At 39.9% G+C, this 27,986-nt stretch overlaps 1 protein-coding gene across 5 annotated transcripts in view; it reads right to left on the bottom strand.

Annotated features, from left to right (window-relative positions):
• SATB1 (SATB homeobox 1) overlaps positions 1-27,986 on the bottom strand; it is a 93,497-nt gene that overhangs the window by 9,019 nt on the left and 56,492 nt on the right. For all 5 annotated transcript variants that reach the window (XM_076331215.1, XM_076331214.1, XM_076331216.1 and 2 more), the window contains 2 exons: positions 26,564-26,776; positions 18,142-18,297 (listed from right to left, as the gene is read on the bottom strand). In XM_076331215.1, the coding sequence (XP_076187330.1) occupies positions 18,142-18,297; positions 26,564-26,776 (369 nt within the window). The remainder of the gene's footprint in view (positions 1-18,141; positions 18,298-26,563; positions 26,777-27,986) is intronic.

Genomic DNA, 27,986 nt, shown 5'->3' with positions numbered 1-27,986 from the left:
TATGCTCTCCCTATTACTTAAAATACTGGCATGGGCCCTGGATAAGCTGAAAATGCCATGCAGATGAATTCCGAGATAATATGTTCAAACCTGTTATATACAACACAAATCCTGTAAAGTTATGTATTGTAAACCTACATTTATTGGGAACTAAAAGTCTTAAATCCATCTGCTACAAAGAAAATACTGTTATGCACTTTCAAGTAACCAAGTACCATCTGCAAAGGTCTTGCTACAGTAAGCAAGAAAATGGTGAAAAAAAAAAAAAAAAAGATGCTAAACCTAAGATATTTAAAATAAATAAGAGTCTTCTGTCTGGTTTTCTGATAGGGATTTAGTAAAGAAACATAAGACATTAGAGGGGAAAAACCTGTGAAAGCCGAACTGCCAAACTATTGCAGGAAAAGCGCAAAGAGGATAACTGCCAAACATTAGACTCTGCAAGACCCATGAGCATGCTTATTTTAAAGAAAGCATGTATGTATTTTATCTATGTATTCAAATGCTATTTTAGTCAGTCTGACCTGTGCTGTGTTTAAATAAAATCTTCTGCTCTTTCACGTAGAGTTTCTAACAGACTATTCTTCCATTCTGGTATCTTTCTTATTAAAAGGAAAAAAAAAAGATAATTGAAATCTGCACTTAAGGTGTAAATACCAACCCTAACTAGATCAAAGGGGGTAGCATTACAATCATGAAAGATGTTTTCTGGGCACAGCTTTTCAAATCAGCAACAAACACATCTAGTCTGGGAAGAAAGGGCTTCAAGGTGAAGCAACTGAACTCTCTTGTTTGGTGAATTTGTTATAGTGATAATAATTTGCCAAATGATGAATATTTCTTACAGAATAACTAACAAAGACTCCAACATTTTTTAAAAGAGCTGTAATTTGAATCTAAGGCGGCAAAACATTTTAGAGTATCAATGCTAAGACATGAACAGTTTTTCCCTGGTATAGTATATCTAAGATTATTTTGTATCATTTCTCTGGGGCGTATAGTACAATAAAAATATATGGTGTTAAATCAGTCTGAATAGGGAGGTATTTGATACAAACATTTTAGCAGAAAGTGTGAATTGCATTTCAGCATCTACTGTGAACAGTACATAATCCATTAAACAGTACTTCTAACTCAAAAAAATTGAGTATTGTAGACTAAACTAAAGTAGGCATTTTGAATGAGCACATTTTCAGCAACTAACTATAAAGCTAGCAATTTATCATTCAGCAAATAATTTTCTACTTTTAAAAGAATCTGTAAGTGTTACTTATGCTAATGAAGACTGCTTTTAATCTGCCCACAAACATGCTAATAAAGGGCATTTTTTTTTTATTTACAATGCTGAAGGCACTCCAGTTTATAGAACACAGATATGAAATCACACTTGGTAAAATGGGCTCTTAATTGTCTGAGCAACCCAAATCCTTCACCTTTAACACAAAAGCTTATAGACAAAACAAAGGAAAAGAACTCATGAACTAAACTTTAAATATTGACTTTTTCCCCTTCAAAAGCCATCCGACTTGCTTTACAAATCTCATTTTTGTTCCAAATGGCTGCGTTCACCATAGATATTTCCATTCCTTTTCAAAACAGAATCCACGTATAAAAGAGAAGAAAAAAGGCTGACATCACCACTACAGTATATGCATATAGTCTTAGTCTTTAGTATTAAACTTGTAAGCTGCTCACTGTACAGAAAGGTTGCTTTTGGAAAAGTCATAATACTTTGAACGAGATACATAATGGTAGCAAAGGAGTACTGAAAGCATTTTAAATTATTTACTAGGTTAAAAGGGTGAAATGGCACTTTAAATACATCAAATTTCATCATCTGGGCCATTTTTTGGTGGCAAAGTGGTATTGATCTTTCCAAATGCTTAAAATTAACTATTTCCAGAAGGTCATTATTTGATTAAAGGCATTAAAGTTGAGGGCAAGAAATGATGCACTTTGTCTTCTTTCCCATTCAAATAATCATGTAATTTAATCAGAACTATCCCTTCATGTCCTGTAATAAAAATGTTTGTCTTAAGATATTGTTCTTTACCTAACATATTAACCTTTAAATGTTATGAAGTTCTTAAGAATAATCTCTGCTTAGAGAAGATTCTTCCATAATGCAATGAAAGGATCTCCAGCATTTAAATTGATAAGGCCAAATTTCCCCTACACATTGACTGGAAAACGTATTAAACCCTTCAACTGAGATTTCTGACAGTGTTCAACAGGATCGAAAATTCAGGGAGTTCTGAATCAGTAAGCTCATGCATGTGGCATTGAGAAGCAAAATAAACAAATGTCACTTCAGCACAAACAAATACGACAAATAAGTAACAATGGATGCCGCTTTAATTTATCTGGGAAATGTGGTTCGCATTACATTTGTATTATCCGGAAAAATGCAGTAGGGAACACCCACCGCAGGGTAAGCACAGAGCATTTAATTCAAAATTCATTTTCAGGCTGAGATTACTTAAATCTGACTTCTTTCTGGGTGAAACACCTGTGCGTTCAGACATGGGAACAAGCCTAGATGATGTGAGCAGTCCTTTTTAGCCTTAAATGTTCTTCTGGAATTTCCTGACTGCAGGAAAATTTATTTTGGCTGCAGGTTTATCTTTCCTAAAATACATATATTGTCCTGGTTATCTCCTATGCAAAGCTGAATATACCTAAATGCTTCACAGAAGAACTGAAGTCTATTAAAAGAAGGGCTACTGGATATTTTTATAAAATTTTAGGAAAACTAATAATCTACCAGAATTAGTAGCTTTTGATACCTAACAACACATCAGTTAGTGAAAATCTTTTCAATTTACCTTATATTTTCAAGTAATTTTAAGAATGGACTTGTGAGGCACATACTTTCGAGTAATTTTAAAAACTGCTGTGAGTGTTCAGTACTTTGGGATTTCCCTGTTTTGCTCACAAAACTGTGTATCTTTAATTCAAGAAGCAAAAGCTGGTTTTCAGCCTGTTCCAGAAGATGAGTAGAGATACCAGAATATGAATGCCTCTTCTTGAGACGTGGCCTAAAGTGATAATAAGTGTTCCCAGAAAGATGGTTGCCTTAGTATTTTATTTACATTAATCAGCCTGAAGTTTCAGGCTTTGCCTTTGAGCATTCCCCTAAATCAGAGAAAGTTTGAAACCTGAAGCTGCCCTTTATCTCCACATATTTCTGGTTTATCTATTTTACTGGCTTTCATTACCAGAACATTGAAAGGGGAAGCCAGATGTGAATTTTAAGTAAATCTTTATCTGCCATCATAATAGAGGAGATTTAGCAAAACAAACAAACTGAAAACCCCACAACCTCTTAGGGCTTTTCAGGAGAAAGGTAAACTTCACTAGCAGGAAGAATTTCCTTTGAAGAATACTGAAACAGATTATGCCATTTCCTTAAATTTCTTATCCGACCTATTATTCAGCTGCACCACCTGTCTGGATGTTACCTCCACCTCTTCTCGGGGTTGTGAAAAACAAATGACCAAACAGCTAGCTGTGGTACTGATAGTATTCCACCGCAATTTTTTGGTGATATTTTAAGGGAAAAGGATTCCTAACGTCTCTTCTTCTCTCTGCCTTTTCTCCTCTCTAGCTGCAGCACTTAAAGATTAAATACGTATTTCTATTCTTGTACACATCCAAACAAATAAATAGGAAAAGGAAACTTGCTAAAGCAACCTCTAAAATTCAATGACAAGCAGCAAACACATACAGAAACAAAATGACCTGGAGAGCTGTGGCCCTGCTCCCACAGTCTTGTCTGTTGTATTTGACCTCTCCTTCTATCTGGAGACATGGTGAGTGGCTAAGAGCCAGTGCTACCGAAAAACTTGTTGGATTAAGGTCTGAGGCTGTATCAAAACTGGTGGGTACGTTCCCTGTGTATGAGCACTTGAGACGTACCACCAGCTCATGGAAAGAAAAAAACTAACCTGTAACTCTAAAACTGACTGAAAACATAAGTATCATTACTTTTTCGTTGAGTACAGAGGCAATTGAATAATAAATGAAGGGCTTCTCCCAAGCTCGGTTTCTCTGCTCTCAGCTCCTCCACCTTTCCTTTCCCTTGTTCAAATGTATCTTTTTTACAGTATTGCCTTCAATTGCCTAGCAATGATAGATAGGCACAAGCCCTAATCAAAAACATAATATGCATGCCTTTGAAAACTTTACATAAAACACAGCTACATTCATATGTAAAAAGAAGGGAAAAAAAGTAATAGATGCAAAAAAACAGTGGGTGAAGCTTTACTCTGCCTTCCTCCACTCCAGATCCTTCCTCTTTTGCACACACGATTCAACTGGCATTGTAACCGCAAGATACGTCTGACAAAAATGGACTTAACAATAAAAAAATCATCTAAACAAGAAAAAACAACTGCTAATTACTAAATCAGTCTTAGTCTGGTACATTACTTTTTATAGTACAGGCATATAAAATGGGTCAGTGGGTTTCACAGAGAGTGACTGGTAATATATGGCCCTTTATCTTTTATTTAAGTAGAGAGAAGTACTGATTTCACTGCAATACCGATGCTTCCCTTGAAAGTAAATACAACCCTAAATCCAACCACGACCCTTAACAGCCCATATTTATTTATTCTTAAACATGCAATCAATTTTTGTATGGCAGCTATATCTGCAGTTTAGTTAGAGAAGAGTCTTTAATAGAAAGAGCCTGGCAATTTTAAAAATCTTTTTTACTACTATCAATTTACAAGTGAACAGCTAATGTTTATTATTATGTTGCTTACAGAGTTAACATTTGCTTTGGGGGAAAGACCTCCAGTAAAAAGGCCATAGGGCCAAAGTGTCACCTCCATAATTACTTATATGTGTGTGTATCACATTTTTAGATTTATTTTTTTAAAAAAAGATTATAATTTCCCAGAGGGAGTAATTTAAATCCGTGGCTTCTTGTCATATGCTTTTTCTTTCCAGAATTCATTTTGGATCAGGGGAAGATCTACCACACACTGAGGAATCACAGGCTCATAGATATTTGGACTTCAATGTAAATTCAGTTCAGCTGACAAGATGTTCCAACAAGCGACATCATTCCAAAACATACACAGCTCAAATCCGTTCTCAGACATCCCTTCACATTTTACAGCCTAACTAAATGTTTTCATATAGATTTGAATTAGACATTTAAATATTCTGAGAAAATTTCTTTTAACTTGTCTCTTGCAGTTCAGCTGGCTTCTGTGGCTCTCAGTTTCGTAGTGAAGAACGCTTAATGCTCTGATGATGCCAAGGGTGAGGAGAGTCTTAAGGAAACTGGAAAGAAACTTTTCCCCAACTTTCCTCCTGATTTTGTTAACCACAGAAACAGTCAGAAAATTAGTAATGCCCATTACCTCAATGCAGTTTAAAAAAATCTTTAAAATCCACACCTGTGAAAGACACAAACCTCCAAGCAAATGAGAAGGGAGCAGCCAGAAGCATATATCTCACCCATGGAAAAATAAAGCCAGTGAAGCCCTTCGAAAGCTAAAACACCCTTACTTGTAGCACGGTTGCTTGGGGCACAGACTTAAAAGAATAGGAAAGCTGGATCAAAAGGGAAGCTGGAGAGATCGGGTTTCTCCCTCCTGGTTAGCCAAGGGTGGGAACCAACACAGGAGTGTTTTCAGGTAGTTTGCCATCAGGTTGGGGACAAGAACAGCCACAAGGGAAAAGCTCCTAGAGAGAGCAGCGCTTGGTGGTAGACTTTTCCTCAGCAGCCACGAAAAGTGCCAGCTAAGCTGAGCCCCAGCCCAAGCCATATTTCCAGGCAGCAGCTTCTGCCCTTAAATCAGGCGCTGCATGGAGCAGGCACACGTCTTCCTGCCCCCATCCCTCCGTCCCATCCCCTTTCCCCAGATGAAAAGGATCAATCCCTTTAGTTAGACTCACTCCTCATACTAAATAAGAGTAGCAAATAATTTCTTAGAGGTGAAGCAAACTGGCTGCCTCAAAGCAAAAATAAAAAAAGAATCTCATTTAAGCCCTTCATAGCTTTTTTTTGAAATAACTGTTTTTATATAAACAGTGGAAAGTTCCTATATCTGTAGAGCTTTCTCTTGCATGTTACATATACTAGAGATGTTAAGCACCTGGCTCAGCAAAATACCTAGTCACCTAAGTAAACCCATAGATGTAACTGATAGGTGTGCAAATCTTGCTCAGTTGGGGTCCAAAACTTCAGGGAATTCTGCGAAGGACCACTCAGTCCAAACACCTTTACTTCACAAAGATCCTGAAAACTATTATCATTTGCTTCTCAAATGCCATCCTGAAGTAAAGGAACATGACACTGCACAGGAATAAAAATGAGATGACCGCTGAATAACAATGTGGATTCAGATAAAATTTGGCAGATTTGGAATGAGATAAATATTTGCAAATTGGAATTTTTCCACACTTAGCTAGCTGTGTGCTTGCCCTAGTCTATTCGTAATATGCCAACAGTTTGGGGTAATTTGTAACCAAAAATCTGAAGTTTGACTTAGAGGCTAAATTTGAGGAAAATAAAAAAATGGACACAATGAGAAATTATTAGGAATAGTGAAATCAATATCTGGAACAAAACATTGTCTCCTTTCTCACCTTGCACCTAGAAATGCTGTAACATTCTTTCAGGTGCTGCGTGTTTTGAATTATCCAGTTTAACATTAATTGAGAAAACACTTATCTATTATTTCCTACTCCTTCCTTTGCCCAGCGACCCTTCACCTGAATTGTAATCGGTCACTCCTCTAACAAACCGCTTCTCGGACTGTTACTGTATATTTGTGTTTGCATAAGATGCCTTTATTCTTTGCAGTAACGTGTTTAGCAGCTCTCATTTTTTCAGGAGGAATTTTACCCTGTCATTCCTGTTTAGTTACGGGTTGAGCTCACTTTTGTTTTCTGCGCTGTTTACTTGGTACCCTGCTTCCCCCATTGCCGGGAACCAAGGGCTGCTCGCTACCTCCTCAGCCTCCCTCTCGGCTCTGACACTACAGCTTTGTTTTCATTTCCGTACGTCATTAACTCTCGTACAGCTCGCTCAGACTTTTCCTCTTTTTTTTTTTTTTTTTTTTTTTTTTTTAAATAGTGCTTTAGTTTCTTCATGTTAAAACACTGATACATGGAACCTTCAAAAGCCTCCTGGATCAGTGATCTGCCCAGAGCAGGCATGAGCAACCTGAGAAATCAAGAACATGGCTCTTTTCTCAGCTAAATCCATGTCGCCACACGGGGAAAGGAATGGTGTTTCACCCACGAAGCCGGCAGTGGTGGCGACCAGCCCTTGGCTCCCCACCACCCAGCAAAAGCCCAAAAGTGACTGCATGAGGGGGGGGATGCACCTGGGGTGGGATGTCCTAGGCACAGCTCCGGCACGCAGGAGACAGCAGGAGGACAGGAGAAAGGGGCAGATGGAGCGCGAGAGGATGGTGAGGGTGTATACAGGAGAGGAATGGGGTAGGAAAAAGTCAAAGAAGGGCTAAGAGGAGAGCTATACCGAGAGGAATTAGTGAAGGTGGCGAGAGGAAAACAAAACAGAAGGTGAGGATACAGAAAGCGGGAGGAGAGATTAAGAAAATCCATCCTGCCAGAAACAGCACCTCTTGTCAGGCAGACAGCAGGTGCTGCCTGGGGAAGAGCTGATTCACGCATCTGGAGTGTAGGAACCGAAACACCTCTACCTAAGAAAGGAAAACTAAAAATAAAAGAATTAAAGGAGGTGGGAGAGGGTGCCGCGCTTTTTTTCTTTAGGCAATCCAGTGCTTCCCGACGGCATGACATTTTTTGAATAGTTTTGTGAAGAAACGAGAGCTGGATTTCCAGAGCCTTGCAAGAATCCTGACGGTTCATTTCAGCATTATCTCTTCCAACGTGAGCCCTTCCTGCCCTCCTCTTCGCCTTACTCCAGACTCATTTTTGAGACATCCGCAGCCATAGGACCTCCAGGGCTTCGGCTGCACCTCCAGGACAAGATTTCCCCTTTGTTCGGGGTCTGCATGGACCCCAGGGGAGTCAGTAAGAGAGGTGGCACTGCCGTGCAGCAAGGGACGTTGATGGCACACCTACGCTGACCTACTCCAGCTCAGCTCTAAGGGACTAGTAATGCAGTCAGTAGCCGCTGGCCAAGCGGTACGAGCATGGGTCTTTAACCCTCTCTGCATCAGTCTGGGGGGCCATCTATGTAGCCAAATTTTCTGCTACAAACTGTGCCTTCAGTGGCTTTCAAAAAACTATCCTGCTCACCACCTTCTGACTGACTTTGAACACTGAGTCTCAGTTCCCTGTCTCCTGCACTTTCAATATTGCCACTGCATCACAAACCACTGGCAATGGATAAAACAATCTCTTGCTAAAGCTACTTTTTTTTTAAACCTCCCCTGGAAGCCTTATTACAGATTAGATTTGATGAATTTCTATCAGATACACTGCACCACTCCTCTCACCTGACAACACCTGCAACAGCCTTTGGGGAATCTGCTCAGTTGCATTCTGCACACCTACATTTTTTTCCTTGCTGTAAGAATTGTTATAGAACCTTATAATTAAAACTTTCTATCAAAATTGCATTAATTTTTCTCTGTGTAGGAAAAATAGCCAACAGTGATCTACTAAAGAGTAGATGGTTAAAAAAACCCACTTCACTAAGTATTGAAGGCTATTTAATTAGGGCAAGCTGAACAATTTCACTGAAAAAATAAATTTATAAAAAAAGCAAAACAATTCACAGACATTTAGTTTCCTAAAAACTAACCATAATCTGTTTTCATAAGAAATACTGGAATGTTTTCATTAAAAAAAAAAAAAAATCAATTTTCCATTTTCCAAAATTCTAGACACTTTGATGATTCTATTTTAAAAAAAAAAACCCTTTTCCCCAAAGGAAGAGGTAAAGGCAAGAGTTAGCGAAGAGACAAAATTCCTGGTGAAAAACTTTAGCAGAAAATTTTATTTCTGCTAAATTCAGGTAGCAGTGAAAACTGCATTTTTGGTTAGAAGCTCTTCTTAAAGCGAGGTGTTTGCTGGCATGTTACTTTGAAAAACAGCACAGTAGGATGACTTCTTTAATAAGTGGGCATAAAACGCAGAGATTGGAAAGTCTCAGAGTGAGAGACAAAACCCCCGTGCGATATCTGATTTCTTTGCCAAAGCAAGGAAGGTTTTTAATAAAGGTCATGGAGAAATAATCTCCAAAGACGGCAGTGTCTCTTTCCCCCTATATGTTTACTCTTTTATTTCGGTCCTTTACAGCGAAAGGCAGACCTTAACACGCGCGCGTGCACACACATGCACACACAAAAGGAAACAACAACCAAAGAGGAGGGGGAAAAAAAAAAAAGAAGCCTGAAATTTTAGTTACACCACATGTGGTTTTCATTTGTGAAAAATGAACAAGCTGTTTGTGGTTAAACTGTCTAATCTGCTGTTATCAATCTAGCGCTGCATTCAAGATTTACAGGATACATCAGCTTCTGTGCCACATTAGCTGTAAAAGGGAGAGGGGGTGGGAGGAAAAAGGAGGAGGAGAGAGTTTATCCTGAGGAATAATATTTCCAATGCAGCCACACTCACACTACATCTGGTTGTGCTGGTAGCGGCAGTTAAATTGAAATATTTCACAGCGTGTGTCAGAAACATGCAGAATGGTAATTATGACAGATCTGATTAAGCCTGAGTGCCACTAGCTCCCTGGCCAGCTCCGGTTGTGCAGGTGTGACCTTGTGCGTGCCTGCGTGTGTAAATAAAATTAATTACAAGCGAGAGGGCGAAGGCTTCGGTGACATCACAAAGCGGAGAAACTCCCAAGGGGGAGACCTAATGGAATATTTTCCCTCAGTCTAATAATACAGTTCATATTGACTTGAGGTAATTAGTGGGATCATTAAAGCAGTTTTCCCGGCGTATTTGGCTGCCTGATCAGATTAGTGAAAATGTTCTTCAGAACAAGCCCTGTGTGGTCTGCCAGAGAAGGAGGAAATAAAAAGCAACAAAGCATATTTTGGAATGATAAGCAGCGCTGGACTTTTTGCACGGCATTTTGCAGGGCCGGTCTCGGGAGCCTGGGCGCCCGACTCTCCTGACCGATTCCATCTTTCATCCCAGGTGCACATGCTCCCGCTGCGCGTCATCTAAGACTTTTTAATTTTTGTTCCGCTATCCTTCAAAACTACGCCATCCCTATCCCTCGCTGCTTAAAAAAACAGATAAAAGCCTTGTGGAAGTGCTAGCCTTAGAATAACTACGTTTAGATAACTGGGGGAAGGAAGAAGAATAAATACGTGATCAGCAACCCCTACCTCTCCCCAAAAAGCTAACAGAAGATTGAAGGCACCGGTTTCAGAATCAGTAACATTTTCATTTCCTAACGAGCTTACCCCAGCAAAAAAAAAGGAAAAAAAAGAAAAAAGTTTAACTATGATATAAAGTCTTCTACGGTAACAGAACACAGAGCCCTAATCAAGAAATGGACCATTTGTTTAAAAACAGTCTATTGAGCATGCTCTACCTTGCAAATGGAATATGCCAAGCTCTGTCACAGATGGCAAGCTTTGACAGTTCCCATCCGTAGCGTCGATACTCGACAGTTCAGCACAAGATCAGTGACATTCTGTCTCATTAGAGCCACGCTAATTATCACAGCTAGTTTCAGGGGAAACCATGTGTTGCAATGGTCAATTTGAAGGAGTCTGTGCATCAACAAACTGGTAATAAGGATCAGACACCTTATTATATGACAGCATGCTGCCTATGATCTGATTTACTGAATCAGAGGTACTGAGGCAACACTGAAGCCTGATGGGTTATGGAATCGCGTGTACACAATGCGTATCTGAAATATGCTTTAAAAATAAAAGGGAGCTGTATAGAAACAATACAAATAAAAATTTTAAAATGGTGAAGTTATAATGAGGACTTTTTTCATTTGTCATTAAGACATGCAGAGATGTTCGAGATCTTGTCAGCCAGTTTTATCTTTAATCAAATCATATAAGATAAATAATTCAAAATGAAAGCTGTAAAATTATGGATTATGCTAAATTATAATTCATTCCATACTCTGATTTTTCAGTTTCAATAACATGTACCAAACATTCCTTATGTTGTGCCGTCTTGCTGCTTTAACAGAATTTTATATTTTGTAAAGAGCTTTCGCTACTTGGCTCTCTTCTTTCATTTGTACATTTAATGACTTAAACTTGTACTCCTCCTAGCTTCTCCCACACGTTTGTGCTCCTTCCACCAGACAAAAACCATCTAACCAGGAACCCCCCTTTGCTGTTTCTGGCCACCTGCGGGGCCGCATCCTGCCAGGCGCTCAGCGGTCCCGGCCCCAGCGCCTCCCAGGGATGCGCTGCAGGGCTGAGGCTGTGAGGGCATTAAGCGTTAACTCCCGACCAAGGTAGGGCAGGTGTGCACCACATCCCTCCAGGGAAGCTCTCCTGAGGGCTCAAATACACAGCGTTTCCTGAAGCTGCTACCAGTTCTTTAAACGGCCTCTATGCGGACTGTAAGCGGCGTTTGAACAGCTCGCGCTGCCACCCGCCTGGCTGGGAAACTCTAGCCGGAGCTGATTTGACCCCACGTGCAAAGCACGCTCGGGAAGCATTCTTTTTCGTCGGTGTGTCAACGAATCCAGCCTTTGCCTTACGTGTTGAAAGGGCTGCCCGGCCCCAAGGAGCTGTTTGAAGAGGTCAATATAATCCTCTTACCAGTTAAGTGTTTTCCATTCTGTACCTTTTTCTTTGGCTTGAACTATTTCAGGTTTTAATGCTTTTTTTTCCCCTGTATGCGGATTTCCGTGGGCAATTGCACACTGATATGAACCACCTCGGAGATTTTAAGGCGGTTTCTCTTCAGTGCATCTTTGTTGATTCAAGAAGTTGCTGTCTACTTTTTACTAGCGGGAACCCAAGATTCACTGAAGTCAACCCATTCCACCAAGGTCATACCAGTAATGTGGGATACGGCCAGGATCAATGCCCTTCTCCTACCCAGATCAAGTGATAACAGAGTTAACTGAACTCAATTTTTCTACCCCCTTTCTGAGAAAGAATGTAAAAAAAAATTCCTAAGGAAATTTCCTGAGGCTTTAACATTTATTTCTGCAAAGAGATGTTGTAAAAGAAATTAAGACATGGGGCAGAGGAAGGACCTGGAGTGCTCTAAGCATTCATTTTGTTCCCGCAATAGAAACCCGAAAATCTCCTTCCCTCTGACCCGGGTGAGACAGAACACACTATGACTGCAACACGGTATTTTGTGAAAGAAACAAATCAGCTCTATCTGCCAAGTTTCACAGTTTCACCGAATGACACGCTGCTTTATGGGGCAATTCTTGATCGCGCGCAGAAGCCCATCTTGCTTTCTCAGTTCACACTCTTCCTCTCCCATCCCTGCTGACACTCGATCCCGTCCCGACTCCTGCTGCTCATGGCACCTCTTCCATCGCCAGAGCAATCACCCCCAGGTAGTGGAGGGGGGAGGAAAATAAGTAAAAAAAAAAAAAAAAAAAAAAAAAGAGGCTGTTGTGTGGTGTACTTCTGCTGCTAACGTTTTCTAACTACTGTATCTCGCCTTCCCACGAGGGCGAGGGGTTTATTTCCAGGTGGACCCATGAAACAACGGCAGACCTCAGAGCACGGTTTGTTTCCACCTCTCGTCTCCCCGTGCAGTATCCCTCCCTGCTCCACAGACAATCCATTGTACGCCGAGGGTGGGGGGAAAGAAGGTTTTTAAGCCAAGATTTAAACCCAGGAAGTGACTCAGCTGCTCTGAGGGAGACAAAGGCGGGAGACAACTTGATGGAGACGCGGGGTGATGGGTGAAGGACTGAGCCCCCGCCTGCCCCCCAGCCTGGACCCCGCCGGGGCAGCTTGAGGAAACAGCTTTGGAAATAAATTTCAAGACCCCCCTCTTAAAGCCACATTGTTATGAGAGGGTTACTCTTGGTGATAAAAAGGTTTCTCTTCCCCCCGCTAGAAAATTGTTGAATAGATCGTTCTATATCTGCGGTAATGGCATGTTACATCTTCGTGCCAGACCCACAATACCGTGCTTGTTCAGTGTGGGAAGCTGTTTAAAAATGACTTTCCTATTAGAGTATATAGCTTACTCTCTAGATGGAAAAAGCCAGATCAAAGATATAGCATTTATAAAACTGCTGGTTAAAAAGATAAAAGTGAGATAACACACATCAATTTTTCACTATAAATCTCTGGGTTTACTACAACATTAAAATTTCCAGTAAAAGCAGGGGTTTATATACCTGAACTCTAATGGCCTATTCTGAAAATATTTATGTCAGGAAAAGCATGGTATTTGCATGCCAAAAGCAATTTTAGTGCCAACATTTAGCATTCCCTTCCCATTTAACTCCTTCCCATCTACTCACGAGTGTTAGATGCTCTGCCTAATGCCTACCCGGTGCGCCTCCCCACGCAGCCTGTCAGAGGACGCTCCAGGTGCATACTAAGGCAAAAAGTCAAACACCTCTGGTAAAATACCACGGCACAAAATACTTGCCTGATGGCTTGGGATGGAGTCTCTAGCAATGGTCTGAACCACTGATTTTACCTCCATGCTTTGCATGCAAAACTACTCATTTCCAAGGGGCTAACTGCCTAACCAAAGTGAAAGACGGGGACAGAAGGACAGGAAATTGGGCAACATGGTGCAACAGCTCAGAAGTAACGGGTCAAAACTCTCCGTAATTAGATGAGGTTTCTGGAGGTATGGGTAGCACTCCATTAGTTTTATGCTAAAATTAAAATCGGAGCATGATTCTGTGAGAGCCAAGTGTCTCGCCTTCAACATACAGGCATTTTGATTCGGTGAGAAAGGAGGGCATTCGGCACCTACCTGGCCATGCACAGCAATCGGCAGGATTGACGCTGCAGAAAAGTATCGGGTTTACCTATTTATTCTACTATAAAGTAAACTTATTCAGGTATAATAATGCAGGCTAACAGCCTTACACTGTAGCACATCGGAGTCTCAGAGGTACGGAAGTTGATATTACTTCAGTTTTTGCAAACTGTAATTTCCTAAATTTAAGAAAGCTTTAGCAACATAAGCTGATTTTCAGCAAAGTTTTGCTTTCTTCCCTACTTCATACTAGCACGTGCAGGCCGCAGGCTTTCAGGATAAGCTATTAACATAAATGTAGCTTCTCAAAATACAGCAAACATACAGGAGCACTACAAGTCTCTACTTGCCTTATCTCTCAGGGCTCTTAGGTTTGGGGGTTTTTTGTTTGTTTGTTTTTATGGAATAAAATTAGATTTCAGCATCTGTCACCATCAAGAAAAAAACTCATCCCTGGCTCCCACATGAAAACATTGTAACCAATGCACAGTTACTGAACCATGATGCCTTAATGATCATTACACAAATCAACTTTTTTTTTGTTTGAAATAACGAAATTAAGAATGTGCTTTCGTAATTACTCGAATCAGACTGTCAGGTTATAAATTTAATAAAAACCCAATATGATTAAATTGTAAAAGTAACGCATAACACACAAATTTATATATGCGTGGATTCTTTTCATTTTGACTTATTCAGGTGTGTTGATTAAATTTTAGTAAACAATATTGTTAGTATTGCCGTTCTACCACTAAAAAACAACAGCCTGGGAGCAGACACAAAGCACTTGGTAAACCTTTCTGTCTTCCATTTGCATGTATTTTTCTAAAGCTCTCTTTTCAACATAACCTACCAAAAAAATACATAGACCTATTGGGCAGACAACTTGCAATAAAAATTTAAGATTTTAAATACTGACGTTAGGTGTTTTGCCAATTGCAATTCTAAAACTCCCCAAAGATACGATGTATTCAAGCAATTTGAATTATAATATCTTCCTCAGCTCCTCAGTATAACCACAGTAACCTTTAAAGTATAGATTTTGAATTTAACAGAATTTCAATTTATTCTGCAGATAATATATCGATCCTTAAAAACACAGACATTTTAAAAAATATACAGGATGCATACATTCCTATATGGGAAAAGAATTCAACGTTTGAAGGAATCTTCTAGCTAAGCCCCCAAACTCGTTCAAACCCACGTGCCAAATAGTCCCTTTTCTTTGGGAAAGCCAACAAGCCGCCAGCAAAGTGCACCGTGAAACTACAAGTACGCAAATCATCGCTCACCTAAGCCAGAGCATGGTCTCACTAATATCACTGCAATCTCTTCCTGCTCCCGTCACCTCTTCCTTGCCCTGCGCTATGACCTCTGCTGCACCGAGCCCCTGCAGCCAGCTGGTTTGTTGAGCATCAGGTCCATATGCAGCCCTCCATCAATCAGGTAACTCTTGCCAAAGGCACTAACACAGCGCAAGGGAAGATGCTCGGTTTTTACCTCGGTGCTACCTAAATAGAAACTTCTGTAGCGCATCATTTAATAGCTCTTCTGTACAAAGTGCTCTAGTCAGCAGAACATTATCTGCAGTCTCCTGGCTCAGGCAAGCCCAGCCACCTTGCAGATGCTGGCTGCTTCGACACCTGATCTAATGTTGACCCAAATCAGTTCCTTAAAAAAAAAAAAAAATAGAAAGGCCCTCCAGCAAACTTCTACCTTTGTCCACTGGCAGAGCTGCTTTAGGTCACATACTGGTTTGTACCCTAAGTCCAGACTACACTCAGCAGTTAATCAAGATTTTATATCCAAAATAAGACAACAGCAGCAACGTTCAATTTTTGTGATGTTTAAAAACAAAACTGTTAACCAATGCATCATTTTCTAATATGTGTCCTCCAGACTTTTCCGTATAACTGGAAGTGATTATCCCAGGATTTCCAGTTCTGAGTGGGAAACCAATATCCCCAAATGAAAAAAAAACAACGGACCTCTCTCAAGAGAGGTTCTCTCAAAGAATATGTCTGAACAAGCCTTTTTTTTGTGCGAGAGAGACTTCTTTGCCCTAAGAAATAATTGTCTGTACCGCTGACAAGCTCCAGTGCAGAATTTTTACAAGACAGATATCTCCTCTAATATACGTGGCTTTGCTACATATTTAAAACTTATTGATTGGCTGACTAGTAGTCAACTGGTTAGAGAAGACCCAACACATTCAGTTTACCTAAGAGGTTACTTCTGTGAAGTCGATTTCTACAGCAAATGGTGCTTTGGCTAACTACAGACCTGAAAGCTTGCTTAATACATAAATTAATATTACATTGCTTAAATGTGGGAGAAAAATAACTTCTGAGAATACAGGCATAATCTCCATAACAAAAGGGAAAATAACTGTGTGTTTGGTGATGTCTGTTTTCTATACTTGGTAGCAAAGTTTGTACAAAAATCTGAATTTTATACCGATACTCTAAAAAAACTGCACCGCATCCTCTGGAAGCTTTTGTGCTTCACTTTGATTACCTGTCCCTTTTAAAGTCAGCATGGGAAGAGCTGTCCCACCTAGAAATTTTAAGACTACACACTTAAATAAATGCACTATCACACAAATCAGATCAGATCAAAATTATGTGGACCGATAGATTGGCTTCATACCTTAGTTTTGCAGAGAACTGCAATGGAAAGGGGAAGGTTTAGAAAACGGACAGTTCTCTAACCCTGAGTCTTGACATGTAAATAAAGACATCTGAGGAGCACACAGGTTGGAAGCTGCTGTAACATTCTATCATAATTAGAAACATTTCAAGAGCCCTGTAATTTCCAATCAAAATTACAGTAATTTCCGATATACAAGCCATGATTCATGACAGAATTTTTACATTCCACGGGAGATTATAGTGGCCTGATGTATGACACACTGAGTACGGCACTAACATAAACAATTCAGTTTAATGTTTAAACAGCACTTGGTGTTTAGAATCCAACAATAAAAGAAACATATTATTGTAGAAATTATCACTTTGACAGTGATTGAAGGGTAGGCAGGCATGTGGCCTATAAAGCTATAATTTTTACAGTCCACAGCTTGAGTTTAATCATTTTGATATAACATTTCCAAAATATCCCTTTAAATGCTCCTTACAGCATATAACTTAAGAGACAACATCCTTTCTGTACAATGAAATGGAGTAAACTCCAAAATGTGAACAACGCAGAAGTCAAAAGTTAAAGACTGTTAAAACCAGCACTAAAATGCTGATGGCCCAAGAAACATTGGTCTAACTGATCATTACCAGCTTTCCCTGGAAGATGCTGTATTTTTCTATGAAGCAATTTTAGAAAAGTAAAGGAATAGTAACTAAGTGGATTTAACTTTTAATCTAATGCGAAAATTCAACATTGCAAGCATTGGTGCCTTTACCATTTCTTTCAAGCGTTGGTATAACCGTGGTTCTAGTCTTTCCCATCTTTCTGTATGTTTTTCCTTTACTTGCTTCTTGAGTACATTCTCACTTTAATCAATGCTTTTGCATACTCCGGTGATCTTTCTCAGAAGATGTCACTTACGATAATCACACCCAACAAGTGCTTGCTGATTTCCCTCTCCTGCCACTAAACTTGACAGAAATTCTTCAGTTGAAGAAAACAGAATAGGAAACCACACAACAAAGTTTAAAACTGAATATGCCATATATATGTATGCACACACGCAAGTAACCAAGCAGCCATCGTATTCCACAAAGATCATACATGTTTTCTCAGATGTAACTTGTATAACCATAATTTGTTGGGGTTAATTTTTGTTTTTGACTTGGACAATGCTGCCCCACCTCCCGTGCACAGACTCACCAGTGGGTCTGACTAATTTTTTTTGCAAAAACCAGAACCCCAGAGTTCCTCGTTACAGCACATGCAATTGCAAAACACCAAAGCCTCGAGATGAATTCGGCAGCAATACATAGAGCTCGCTCACAGCTTTTGCCACGTCCACACCAGCTAAGCACTGATGAACCTGATGCTTTCTGAGCTGCGCAAGACCCACGGGCGCACAACGAAAGCATCTCACTGGCAAGGAAGAGGGAGGGATGCGTCTCGGGAAGCCACTTCTCAATCCTGCCTGGTCAAGGGTAACGAGAGGTTACCTTTGGACTCAGCAAGGAGCTCCGAGCTGTGGTACCAGGCTGGCTGCTCGTTGTAACTCACACAGAAACAGATCAAAACCGGGGAGGGGGAATAATCACACAGGACAGGGAGGCCGTTGTGCCCTGGGAACTTTACCTGGCTTTTGGTTGCCGCAACTTTTGCAAACAGTGCTTGAGACACCTTAGCTCTCTTCATTTCCTGCTGAATCTCATCGTAAATGGAAGCATTAATGTTCATGGAATTATTTTCTGTTTTTCCATTCCTCTCTGTAGCAATAGTAGCAGTTTTGACCTAGAAAATATATTTTATGAGACATTTTTCATTATGAAAAAGTTATTTTCCTCTCTTTCCCTCCCCAAGTAGTTCCCCTTTCCATTTTATTCCTTTTATTCAATCTTGCTTTGATATTCTTTCAGCTTTTCAGAGACTTAACATTATAAGTTATCCGTGGTTCGGGCAACTGGGGAACAAGAAAATTCAGCATACTGTAACAAGTGAGTGCATCTGAAATATGAGTTATCATTAACTGACCACTGTGAATTTCAATGTCATAAAACAAATTAGGTGGAAACCTGTCAAACAGTCTTGTAGAGACTTGTGAATCCTTACATGATTTCTTTCCTCCACGCAAATTAAGTGAAAATTATAAGTGCAGCATAAAAGAATCTCTAATGAAATAGAAACCTGACAGATATAACTTAATTCATGCCTTATGTCCAGTACACTCAAATGCATGATAATGTAGAAAAGTCGTGGCTTTAGATTTACCTTTTAAAAATATTATATTATCAGTTTAATTCTTAAGCTGTTTTTAAGAAAGCAATAATTTAGAATAGTGCATATTTTAACCACTCATTCATGAAATCAAGATAGGGCTTTCTTAAAACTATTAATTCTAGTTGTATTTCACTTACATACATCAAATATTTATTCTTCTTGCAGTCCAGGTTAAAAAAAAATAACAGGAAAACAAGACAAAATGATTACACTACCACCTCTACACTGCATCTGCAGCATTAAGGAAAACAACAAAAAATACATCAGTAATGACATGATGTGCAGAAGACTATCCTTTCCTTCATCCTCTGGAAATGTGGGAAGTGATGTTTCAACACCAAGAATCATCCCACCAAGGTTACAGTGCAGTTTCTGCAATATCAGTTGAGAGGTACAAAAAAATCAGCAGGTACTCAGCTTATCCTACAATATTCTCAATAGTTAAGGATAACGTCTTTCTTTAGCAGCTACTCTTGCAATGCTTGCCCAAGATTAGTGGACCTAATGGACGACTAATCCTAAAGTGGACCAGAGGAAAGGACAGACTGGATTTCTGCCAAGAACCCACAAGGTGATGATGCAAATCAAACCTTTAGATTTCGATTCAAACCTACTGGTTCATAGTGAGGTTGTTGAGAGCTGAATTACTTTAGCCATTCAGAAGTTACACGTCTAGTCTATGTTAGTCATTCAGGCTATCTCTAAATCTAATGGACAGAGCTTGGCACTTCCAGAGGGTGATTCAGCATACTCTTAAGTATGTGTCTAAAACCACACTTTCACTATCAGTTTAATCCAGTGCAACTCTGCATCTTCCTGTGCTCTAAACTCCCTTGAGGTTCAAAAGGAAATCATGACAACATGATAATTCACCTTCTAATCTCACTCTCTATGAGCTTTCATATGTCACAGGTCTCATGATACGAGAGTCAAAGGGTTTGGGTGAGAGACGTACTTAGGCAAATCATCAGCCCATTTTTTTCCTAGAAATGTCACGCTCAATTTGTGTTAACTATCCTCCATAGTGCTTTTAAGATAAAATAATCTAGCCCAGAAACTGGGAGTGCATGCCACTTTTGCTGAGCCTGATTTGTCTATCAGGCTTTTCAGGAGCTGTGCTAACACATGCCCATTAGCTGCAAGGGGCGAAAGCCCAGCAAGAACAAGGCATCCACACACATTTCCACCTGCCTCCTTCTGGCAGGCATTAACACTTCCTGGTGTCTGAAAACAGGAGTCCTAAATGAAAAGGGAAACGACGAAAAATCCCAGAATGTGGCATACAGTTTATCACATGATTTGCTTTCATCTGAAAACAACTGGTACTTCATAGCTGTGACCTGGAGAGTGAAGCATTTCCTTTTCTGCAGTGTGGCATTTTACAGGTGACACCGCAGTAGAGGATGGCCAAGCCTGTGCCCATGGCTGCTCAAAAATATTTGAGGCATCTGGCAGCGGGCAGCGTGAGGAGCAGCACCATGAACCTCCCTTCTTCCCATTGCAGAGCGGGAAAACGCATGCCTCACAATGGGCAAATCAACATGGGGCCGCAAGAAAATGAAAAAGTGATGGCTTTCTCAACACACCTTCTTGGACCTTGGGTTTAAATTTTGGCAAAGTTATTTCAGTCCTTCCCAAAGAAATATTTCTAACTTGTAACTAATCTTTGAGGGTCCTGAAGGGAAGACGAGAAGATGAAGGTATTCAGCTAGGATACACAAGTCCATGGCACCTTTTGGGAAGGAAACACTTTGCTCTTGTGATCTTGATTGAAATGCCTCTTTTTTGAAGCTTTTTTCAGCTTCAAAAGATAGCTTCATGTTGTAGCAGTACTTCATACACCACTTAACCGAGCTGTGAACACCCAGATCATCAAAAACCAAGACTCACACACCACGTTGGAGACCTAATTTAAATTGTGTATCTTGGTCCACACTTTTCAATGCCCAATTTAATATGGATATGCACTTAACCCAGTGGAATTACTGAAAAATCCTCATCCTGGTGGCAAATCACATCTATCTTTACACAGGTACAACAAACTCAACAGCATCTAATATGTCACTGAAGTTAAAAAAAAAAAAAAAAAGAGATGACTCCTATTGCCCTATTGCCTTCTGTTGATGTTGAATTAGGAAGTGAACAACAGAAAACACTAATATCTGCATCAAAATGCCATATCAGCCCAAAGAGCTTCAGGAGAATGAAAGTCTCAAAGTCATAAAATGATGGGTTTGGGGATTATCAAGATGTTGTTCACAGTCATATCCTCTCCCTCTCCAATTTACATCATTGGCCAAGTATAAAAATTCTTCCCCCGCCTCTTAACAATTTCTCTTCAAAGATCAGGTATAGACTGTGGCTGGACTAGATGGACCATTGGTCTGCTCTGGTCTGATGAATTCCATGCAATAATGCTAATTAACCTCTTGGAGAATATCCATACATAAAACTGTTTCATAATTTATACATAGCAAGCATCTAGGCTGTTGTGTTGAATTTAGAATTGAGTTCAAGACAGAAGCTGTTTGAAGCTGGGTTGAAAAAACACCCTCCTCCTCAAAAAAAACCCAACAGAAAACAAAAAAGCCCCCAACAGTGCAACTTCAGGACTTGGGAGAGGAGGTGGAAAAAGTATTCATTTTGGAGAGAAAAACAAAACAAAACATAATCTCTCATCTCATCCACACTTAAGCACAACCTCTCACCCCACCCACACTTACAGCCACATTTTCTGTTTAGGAAAGAAACCACAGATCAGCTAAAGTTTTTTTTGACAGTAACCAGATTTTGCAAACACTAACTGAACAGGGGAGCATTATTTTACAAACATAACACACTGAGAATCAGAAACTCGTTTGGCCATCCTCCTATCACCAATCAATGTAGTCATTTAGAAAGACTTGAAAAAAAAAACCGTAACACATCCATCCCTTCCTGGCCTGCCCAGATATATATCTTCTCATCAAATAAGACTGATTACAGTAGCAAGAAGTTCTGGGTTAATTCAATTTTCCTAAACAAAGGACAGGTTGTTACAGAAGGAATAACCAATCCGAAAAGGTTTTCACAAACATGGAAGCTTATTTCTTCCCCATCGAAACTGAAACAAAAAAATCTTTTATAACACATTCTCATAAGTACTGTTTTAGCTTGGGAACAAAAATCTTCTTTAATCCTGGTTTAGCTTTTAATATTACATCGTACATTAAAATTCATAAAGTAGTTCATTCCAGGCAAAACAAACTACTTTTCAGTTCTGCTCTGCAAATAGCACAGGAGGTACAATAAATGCTGTTGCTTTCAGAACAGCTTTTATCAGGACAAGGTTTACTACTCCATTATTACAGTGGCGCCTGGAAGTGCAGTTATAGTTAAGTGTCAGGGTTTCCATTAACTCTCGTCCATGGTGGTTTTTGCAGGGGGGTGAGAGGGTTGCATTTATTATTTTGTTCATTTTTACTTTCATTAAAATGCAACTTGGCACAAAGACTATCAACCTAAATCTCAAATTTTGCAGACTTAAAAATAAAAATTTTGCTGGGGGTGACGTATGACATGTGCATGTGTGTGAACTCTAGGGCTCCACCGTCAAGTTTCATGGGAGCTGGTGTTATCGAGAGCTCCTTGCAACTGAGGTTGACTGGTCCTCAAACACCAGCAAAGCAGTGTCCTCCTCAAGACCAGTCTTTTCAAGAGTGACATCCTATCTCTGGGACCCAAGCTGAAATTGCTTTAGCATGAAGGAACTGTATCTTATCTGCAGTCAGAGGGAGGCCAGGATTATATTTATGAAAATGAACGTTTTTGTCAATTGAGTACCCAGAACCATGACTCATGCAAGATTTGTGGATACTTCTTAAAACATTGCTTTGTTAAAATTATATTCTGCTCTCGACGTTACACGTACTCTGTTTTTACACAGGATGATGATGGGCCCCAAGAGTTACCACAAATTTTCTTTGGGCAGTATGGGTGGTAAGAAGGTATTCTTCCTTAGTTCTGCTGAAATGGAGATTACTTGTCCTGAGAAGGAAGCATTCATAACTGTAGGATGGCTAACAAGCTTTAACCAAAATATTTTGGAAAAGAAAATCTATGACTTGGTCACCTGTCTCCACCCTCCCCCCAAGCTGTACTAAGGAGGAGGGAGTCCTCTTCCCCCCACCCCCCGAACTGCCCCGATGAGAGGGAGAGGCCATCCCTAGCACCTCCCTGGGGAACTCCATCCACTCTGAACATAGCTCCACACTCAGTGTCCTCTGAAGTATCCTCACATCCTCTTGTTCCCACAAAACGTATAATAGACTTATCCTCTGAACTTGACTTAGGGATACCCAGAAAGGACCTCTGTAGGGTGATCTGCAAGATGAAGGTGTTGAAGAGGGGAAAAAAAAAATTAATAAAAGAAATAGAACAAGAAAGGACCTTTTTTCCTTCCTTCTAGGTTGGAGAAGTTAAACTATGTCTCCATGCAGTACCTACCTGATGGAGATGCTAATATTTATAAATTCCACTGCCCCAGGAAAGAGCCTGACAGACAGGCTTCTGCCCCAGGAGGTGGCAAGACGAACAACATCCAAGGGAAAAATTCTTGTGTATGCCGTCTCCTCGCACTCAGTCCACCAGTATGGAAGATAGCAGCAGACTTTTACAACTTGACCAGCTTAGAGGGCTATACATGTATCCCAAAAGCTCATGCATTAGAGGCTAATGATTTCAATTAAAAAAAAAAAAAAAAGTAAGATTTTGGGGTTTTGTTTAAGTCAGAGAAAAAGGGAGAAGTAAGGGGGACAAAGACTTTCTTAAAGGCTTTCAGAAAAGAATTGGAAACAATCCAGATACATTAGCTCAAGTAGCAACTAGTAAGAATGCTGTAAAAATGAGATAAATTCAACACAGTTTCTTCTAACTCACGCACCAGGGTTTATGCTTGGTGAGTTCCTACTAGCCTATCAGACCTCCAAGGTCACACTTTCTGTTTTTGCATGCAACAGTATGCAAAATTCACACAGAACAAGCTCAGCTGCTAAATGGTTAAGTCTGCTCTACTGTCTGGCCACCAGTTGGCAACACAAAAATGCAAAATAGATCCTTTTCAGGATGTTTATTTTCACATCCTTCTGAAACTGATAACTTGCAATTGCAAAATAAACCTTCATGTGTGGCATATTAGCTCCCATTTTTCATGGTTTCATAGTTTAATTGTTTCAAATGTTACACTGGTCTAAAGATTTAATATTAAATACGTTGGCTCTTGCGTAAATTCTGTTGTCAGGATAAACGGTCTGTTTTGTCTTTCAATAGTTATCCAAGAAGCTCACAGCTAAGCTAGAAAAATATTATGCTGTATTCGTGTATAGTGAACTTTAAATAATTGCTTATAATAAATTTAGTAGTAAGGACGCTAGTAGTTTTATTTCCTTAGTATCAAATATTCAATAAACTGTGGACATTTTGGGGGAGTATCAGAGTAGTAGTTTGCATTAATAATTTTGCAGTATCCTGACTATAATTTATTTCTGCTACGATTTGTAAAGTTATACTTGCCAGTGCAACAACTAGAATAATTGCATTATTATTTCTAGCATTAAGTATTGTACTTATGTTACCAACACGGATATTTCAATTTTCAAACTTAGAGCTCACACTTAGTAGCAGGTGGCAAGTGCTACATGCGTTTATAGGTGGGTAATGCCAGCAACATGTAAAAAGGTCGCACAGAATCCCAACTCAGAGGTTTCTACATCCTGAGTCCATCCACTAGGTAAAGTGCATATGTTTTGCTGAATGACAGAGAACAATATAACAACTAGAAAAATAACTGTTTTGTTCTGTAGACCTCAAGTATTAGTATAGAAAGTTTCCTTGTCAGCCTGTTTTCCTTTTGAAAAGGATCAAAACAAAACCGTATGCTGTTTCCACTTTGAACTGTCGCGATGAGGTTAACTATACTTCTGACTCCCACTAGAAAAACGAAATGTAATTATGAACAAAAGCACAGTAGAGACAGATAGATCCTCCCCCCCTCAATCCCTAAATTGGGACTTACAGTATGTTTTGCCAGTTAAGAAAACCCCGAAGTCTCACTTTCTTTCTGGCTGCAAGGGATTTATACAGTTTAAAGTGTGAATTAAAACCAATACAAGGACTACCTCTGACTCGACATCCTTCTGGAAAGTCCTGTAATTAACTCTGTTCTTTAGCTGTGAAATTGCCCAAGACCACTTGAGACAGACTGAGACATTACCTTGGCAGAAAGACGTAAGTTAAGAAGGAGGGTTAGCCTTTGCTCTGAATTACCTGGGCTGTGGGAGCAGGTACAGATATTAAAACAAACTCAAATGTTATTTCAAACACAGTTATCTGTATTTAACTATTTCCCACTAAAGCATTACTATGTAAATAGATTCTCATTCTTTATCTTGAAGAGTATCTGTAGTGGATTTCACAGACTAAACTCAGTTAATGATAACAAAACTAGACCATTAGCAGAGTCTGTTCTTTCTGCTAAAAATTTTTTCTCTCCTTATGAAAAGTACTGCCACAGGTCAAAGTGATCTTCTGTCCTCCCTTTTCCTACCATTTTGTTATTCCTTACTTCAGTGTGGTCCTTAGCATCCATTAGCTGCAGGAAAATTAGAAAAATAACCTGGAGGAATTTATAGCGTTCAGAATGGGTACGGAATACAGTCATAGGCACATGCCTCAGCCTGGTTAGTAAAAAACTGCTCTGTGTTTATACACTCAACCATCACAAAATTCCCACAATCCCAAAGTCTTGCTTTGTATAGCAAATCTGGACTGTGTATACTGCATGATTCCCACATATCTGTAGATCAGTTTGTTTTGTCCTTGCATAGGTACTTGAGCCTATGCTGTGTCCTTGAGCCACAGCAATGCAGAGTATTTCAGAAAAGGTATGCTGTTTTTTGGAGTGTTTCATTCACAACCACATTTCTTCTTTGTGGAAAACCTATGCATTCCTATGGCTCACACCTATATTTCCCACATACCCTAAAACCAGCATCAGAGTTCCCTTGACAGATACAAGGATTACACCATTGAATTTCTGGATCCCACCCTATCAAACTTCATAATTTTGGGAGAGTTAAACCAACACTCCCACTAGATTTTACAGAAATCAATAGGAGTTTCATTTGAACAAATACTAAATGAAGCTTTAATGAACATATCCCAATCTTTCAGAGCAATGGATATAGCAAGCCTGTTATGTTACCCAGTTGTCAGTAGCTCGACCTAGTGAAAGCGTGCCCAGCTTTTTGGGATGGAGTCTTCTTTCCCCCATCCCTTTATTTTTACCTGTTCATTTTCTGGAAGATAATTTTTAAGGCAATACGATGTACTCATACTTCTGCTTTCATTCACACTCAGTTTAGTGGTCCAAATCCTTCAAAATCCCTATTTGAACCTCTAACATTAAAAACAACGCCTGAGAATTATAGGAGAAAAAGACAGCTAAAAGCCAGCATGTTCCAGGCCCAGTAAAGCTCGTATCTCAATAAAACAAGCAAAAAACTCTGTAGGGGCCATAATGGATAGAATTTGTCTTAAAATGAGAAAATAGGTAGTAATAAACTGCTACTATCATCCATTATATTTCTTAAATTTAATTTGTGATATGCACTGCAAATAATGATTCTACCAGCATTTAAAAAATGCAACAGTAAAAGCTTTCTTCTTTTTAAGAAAGGTATCACCCAGCAGGACAGTGAGAAAGCACAACAAGCAAATGCAGAAGACAGAAAGAGTGGTTTACTTGTGGAGGCCGGCTGGGTGGTGTGCTTATGAGAGGCGCGGGCCCCATTGCAGAGGCTGCGTTCAAGCTCCTTTCCCTTTCGTCCTGGTAAATTCGATCTCGTTCGGCTTCTGGCAGCTGCAAGAAGTTCTGCATAGCCCGAAGGTTTACCAGTAAGGACTGCGAGGCAGTCTTGGGATCCTCTTCCTTTCGGAGGATTTCTGAGAGCAAGCCCTGTAGGGAGGGAGGAAAAAAAATACGCTGGAGAGTTAGCCTAGGAGGAAAAAAAATACGCTGGAGAGTTAGCCTAGGTAAGTGCCTGTAAAACCGCGCTCTGCAAAGCCACTGCTTATCAGTCCTCTTTCTTCTTTCCACTGGGCTGAGAACGAGAGCAGCAAATGCACTATTCACTCCACATAGGAATATATTAATGGCAATTTAGGTAGCAGAGAAGAGAGCCTCAATTGTACCCTTAATTTTATTAAGCATCTGTTTTCCATACAACATAAACTGAATCTGCCTAATAGGTCTCCTTCCTTTTACTGGCTTAACTTGCCATGAAATCTTTCACAGTCGCCAGACAATCACAAGACGTTAAGAATAAGTGAAATACAGATAGTCCAGAGGCATGACACTGGCGTGTTCTCAGGCTTCCCAGACAAAACACATAGCCAACCTAAAGAAACGGCTTTCCACATTTCTAGCAACTTAAACAGCTTTTTGAAAGGAAGTGGTATTTCACAACTAGTCTGAGACGATAAACTCACAACGTTCCTAAAGTACTGCTTAACTGACTCAGGTCCATATTTTTTATAAGTCAATATTTTGAGAGCTGTGTATTGGAGTTTAACAACAAGTGAGGAAACTCACTGTTGGATGCTCCCCCTCCTTTGCCCTTCTCCTCCTCCCACCGTCCCCCTCTCCTCACTAGGACAACCCTAATCCTCACCCAGTCCATCGCCTGGGCTATTTATTTGAGCACTTGCTGTGCAGGTCCCATTTCCTAAGTCCATTTACCATCGTTGTTGTCCTTTGACCACTTTCAGAGTCCAGCAACGACAGATAAAAGCGAGCAAGGGGAAGTGGGAGGAAAACAGCATACAGGGCATCCGTAGCAGCGAGCCAGAGATGGGCAGGCTGCAGACGATAGCATGCCGCCAGCAGCTTGTACAGACCACACCATGTTTCCTACGTAATCATTTCATCTCGGTTCTCAGCAATGGAGCAGGCCTGGCAGTCTGGGACACCTAATTACTCTAAAAGATTAAATATTTATAAACCTGTGAGTGCAACTAGAACTTTAATGTCAACAGGTTCTTGAAATCTCCCCCCTGCCAAATTCTCTTTTTAAATATGTCAGGCATACAAAACGCTCTACTGTCTTGAAGTAACAAGGCGGTGATAAGAAAACTAACTTTTGCAAAAGCAAGTGTGAACTTCTTTT

Source organism: Aptenodytes patagonicus, chromosome 2 (assembly GCF_965638725.1).
Source record: "Aptenodytes patagonicus chromosome 2, bAptPat1.pri.cur, whole genome shotgun sequence".
NCBI lineage: Eukaryota > Metazoa > Chordata > Aves > Sphenisciformes > Spheniscidae > Aptenodytes > Aptenodytes patagonicus.
This window is presented reverse-complemented; position numbering and strand designations above follow the sequence as displayed.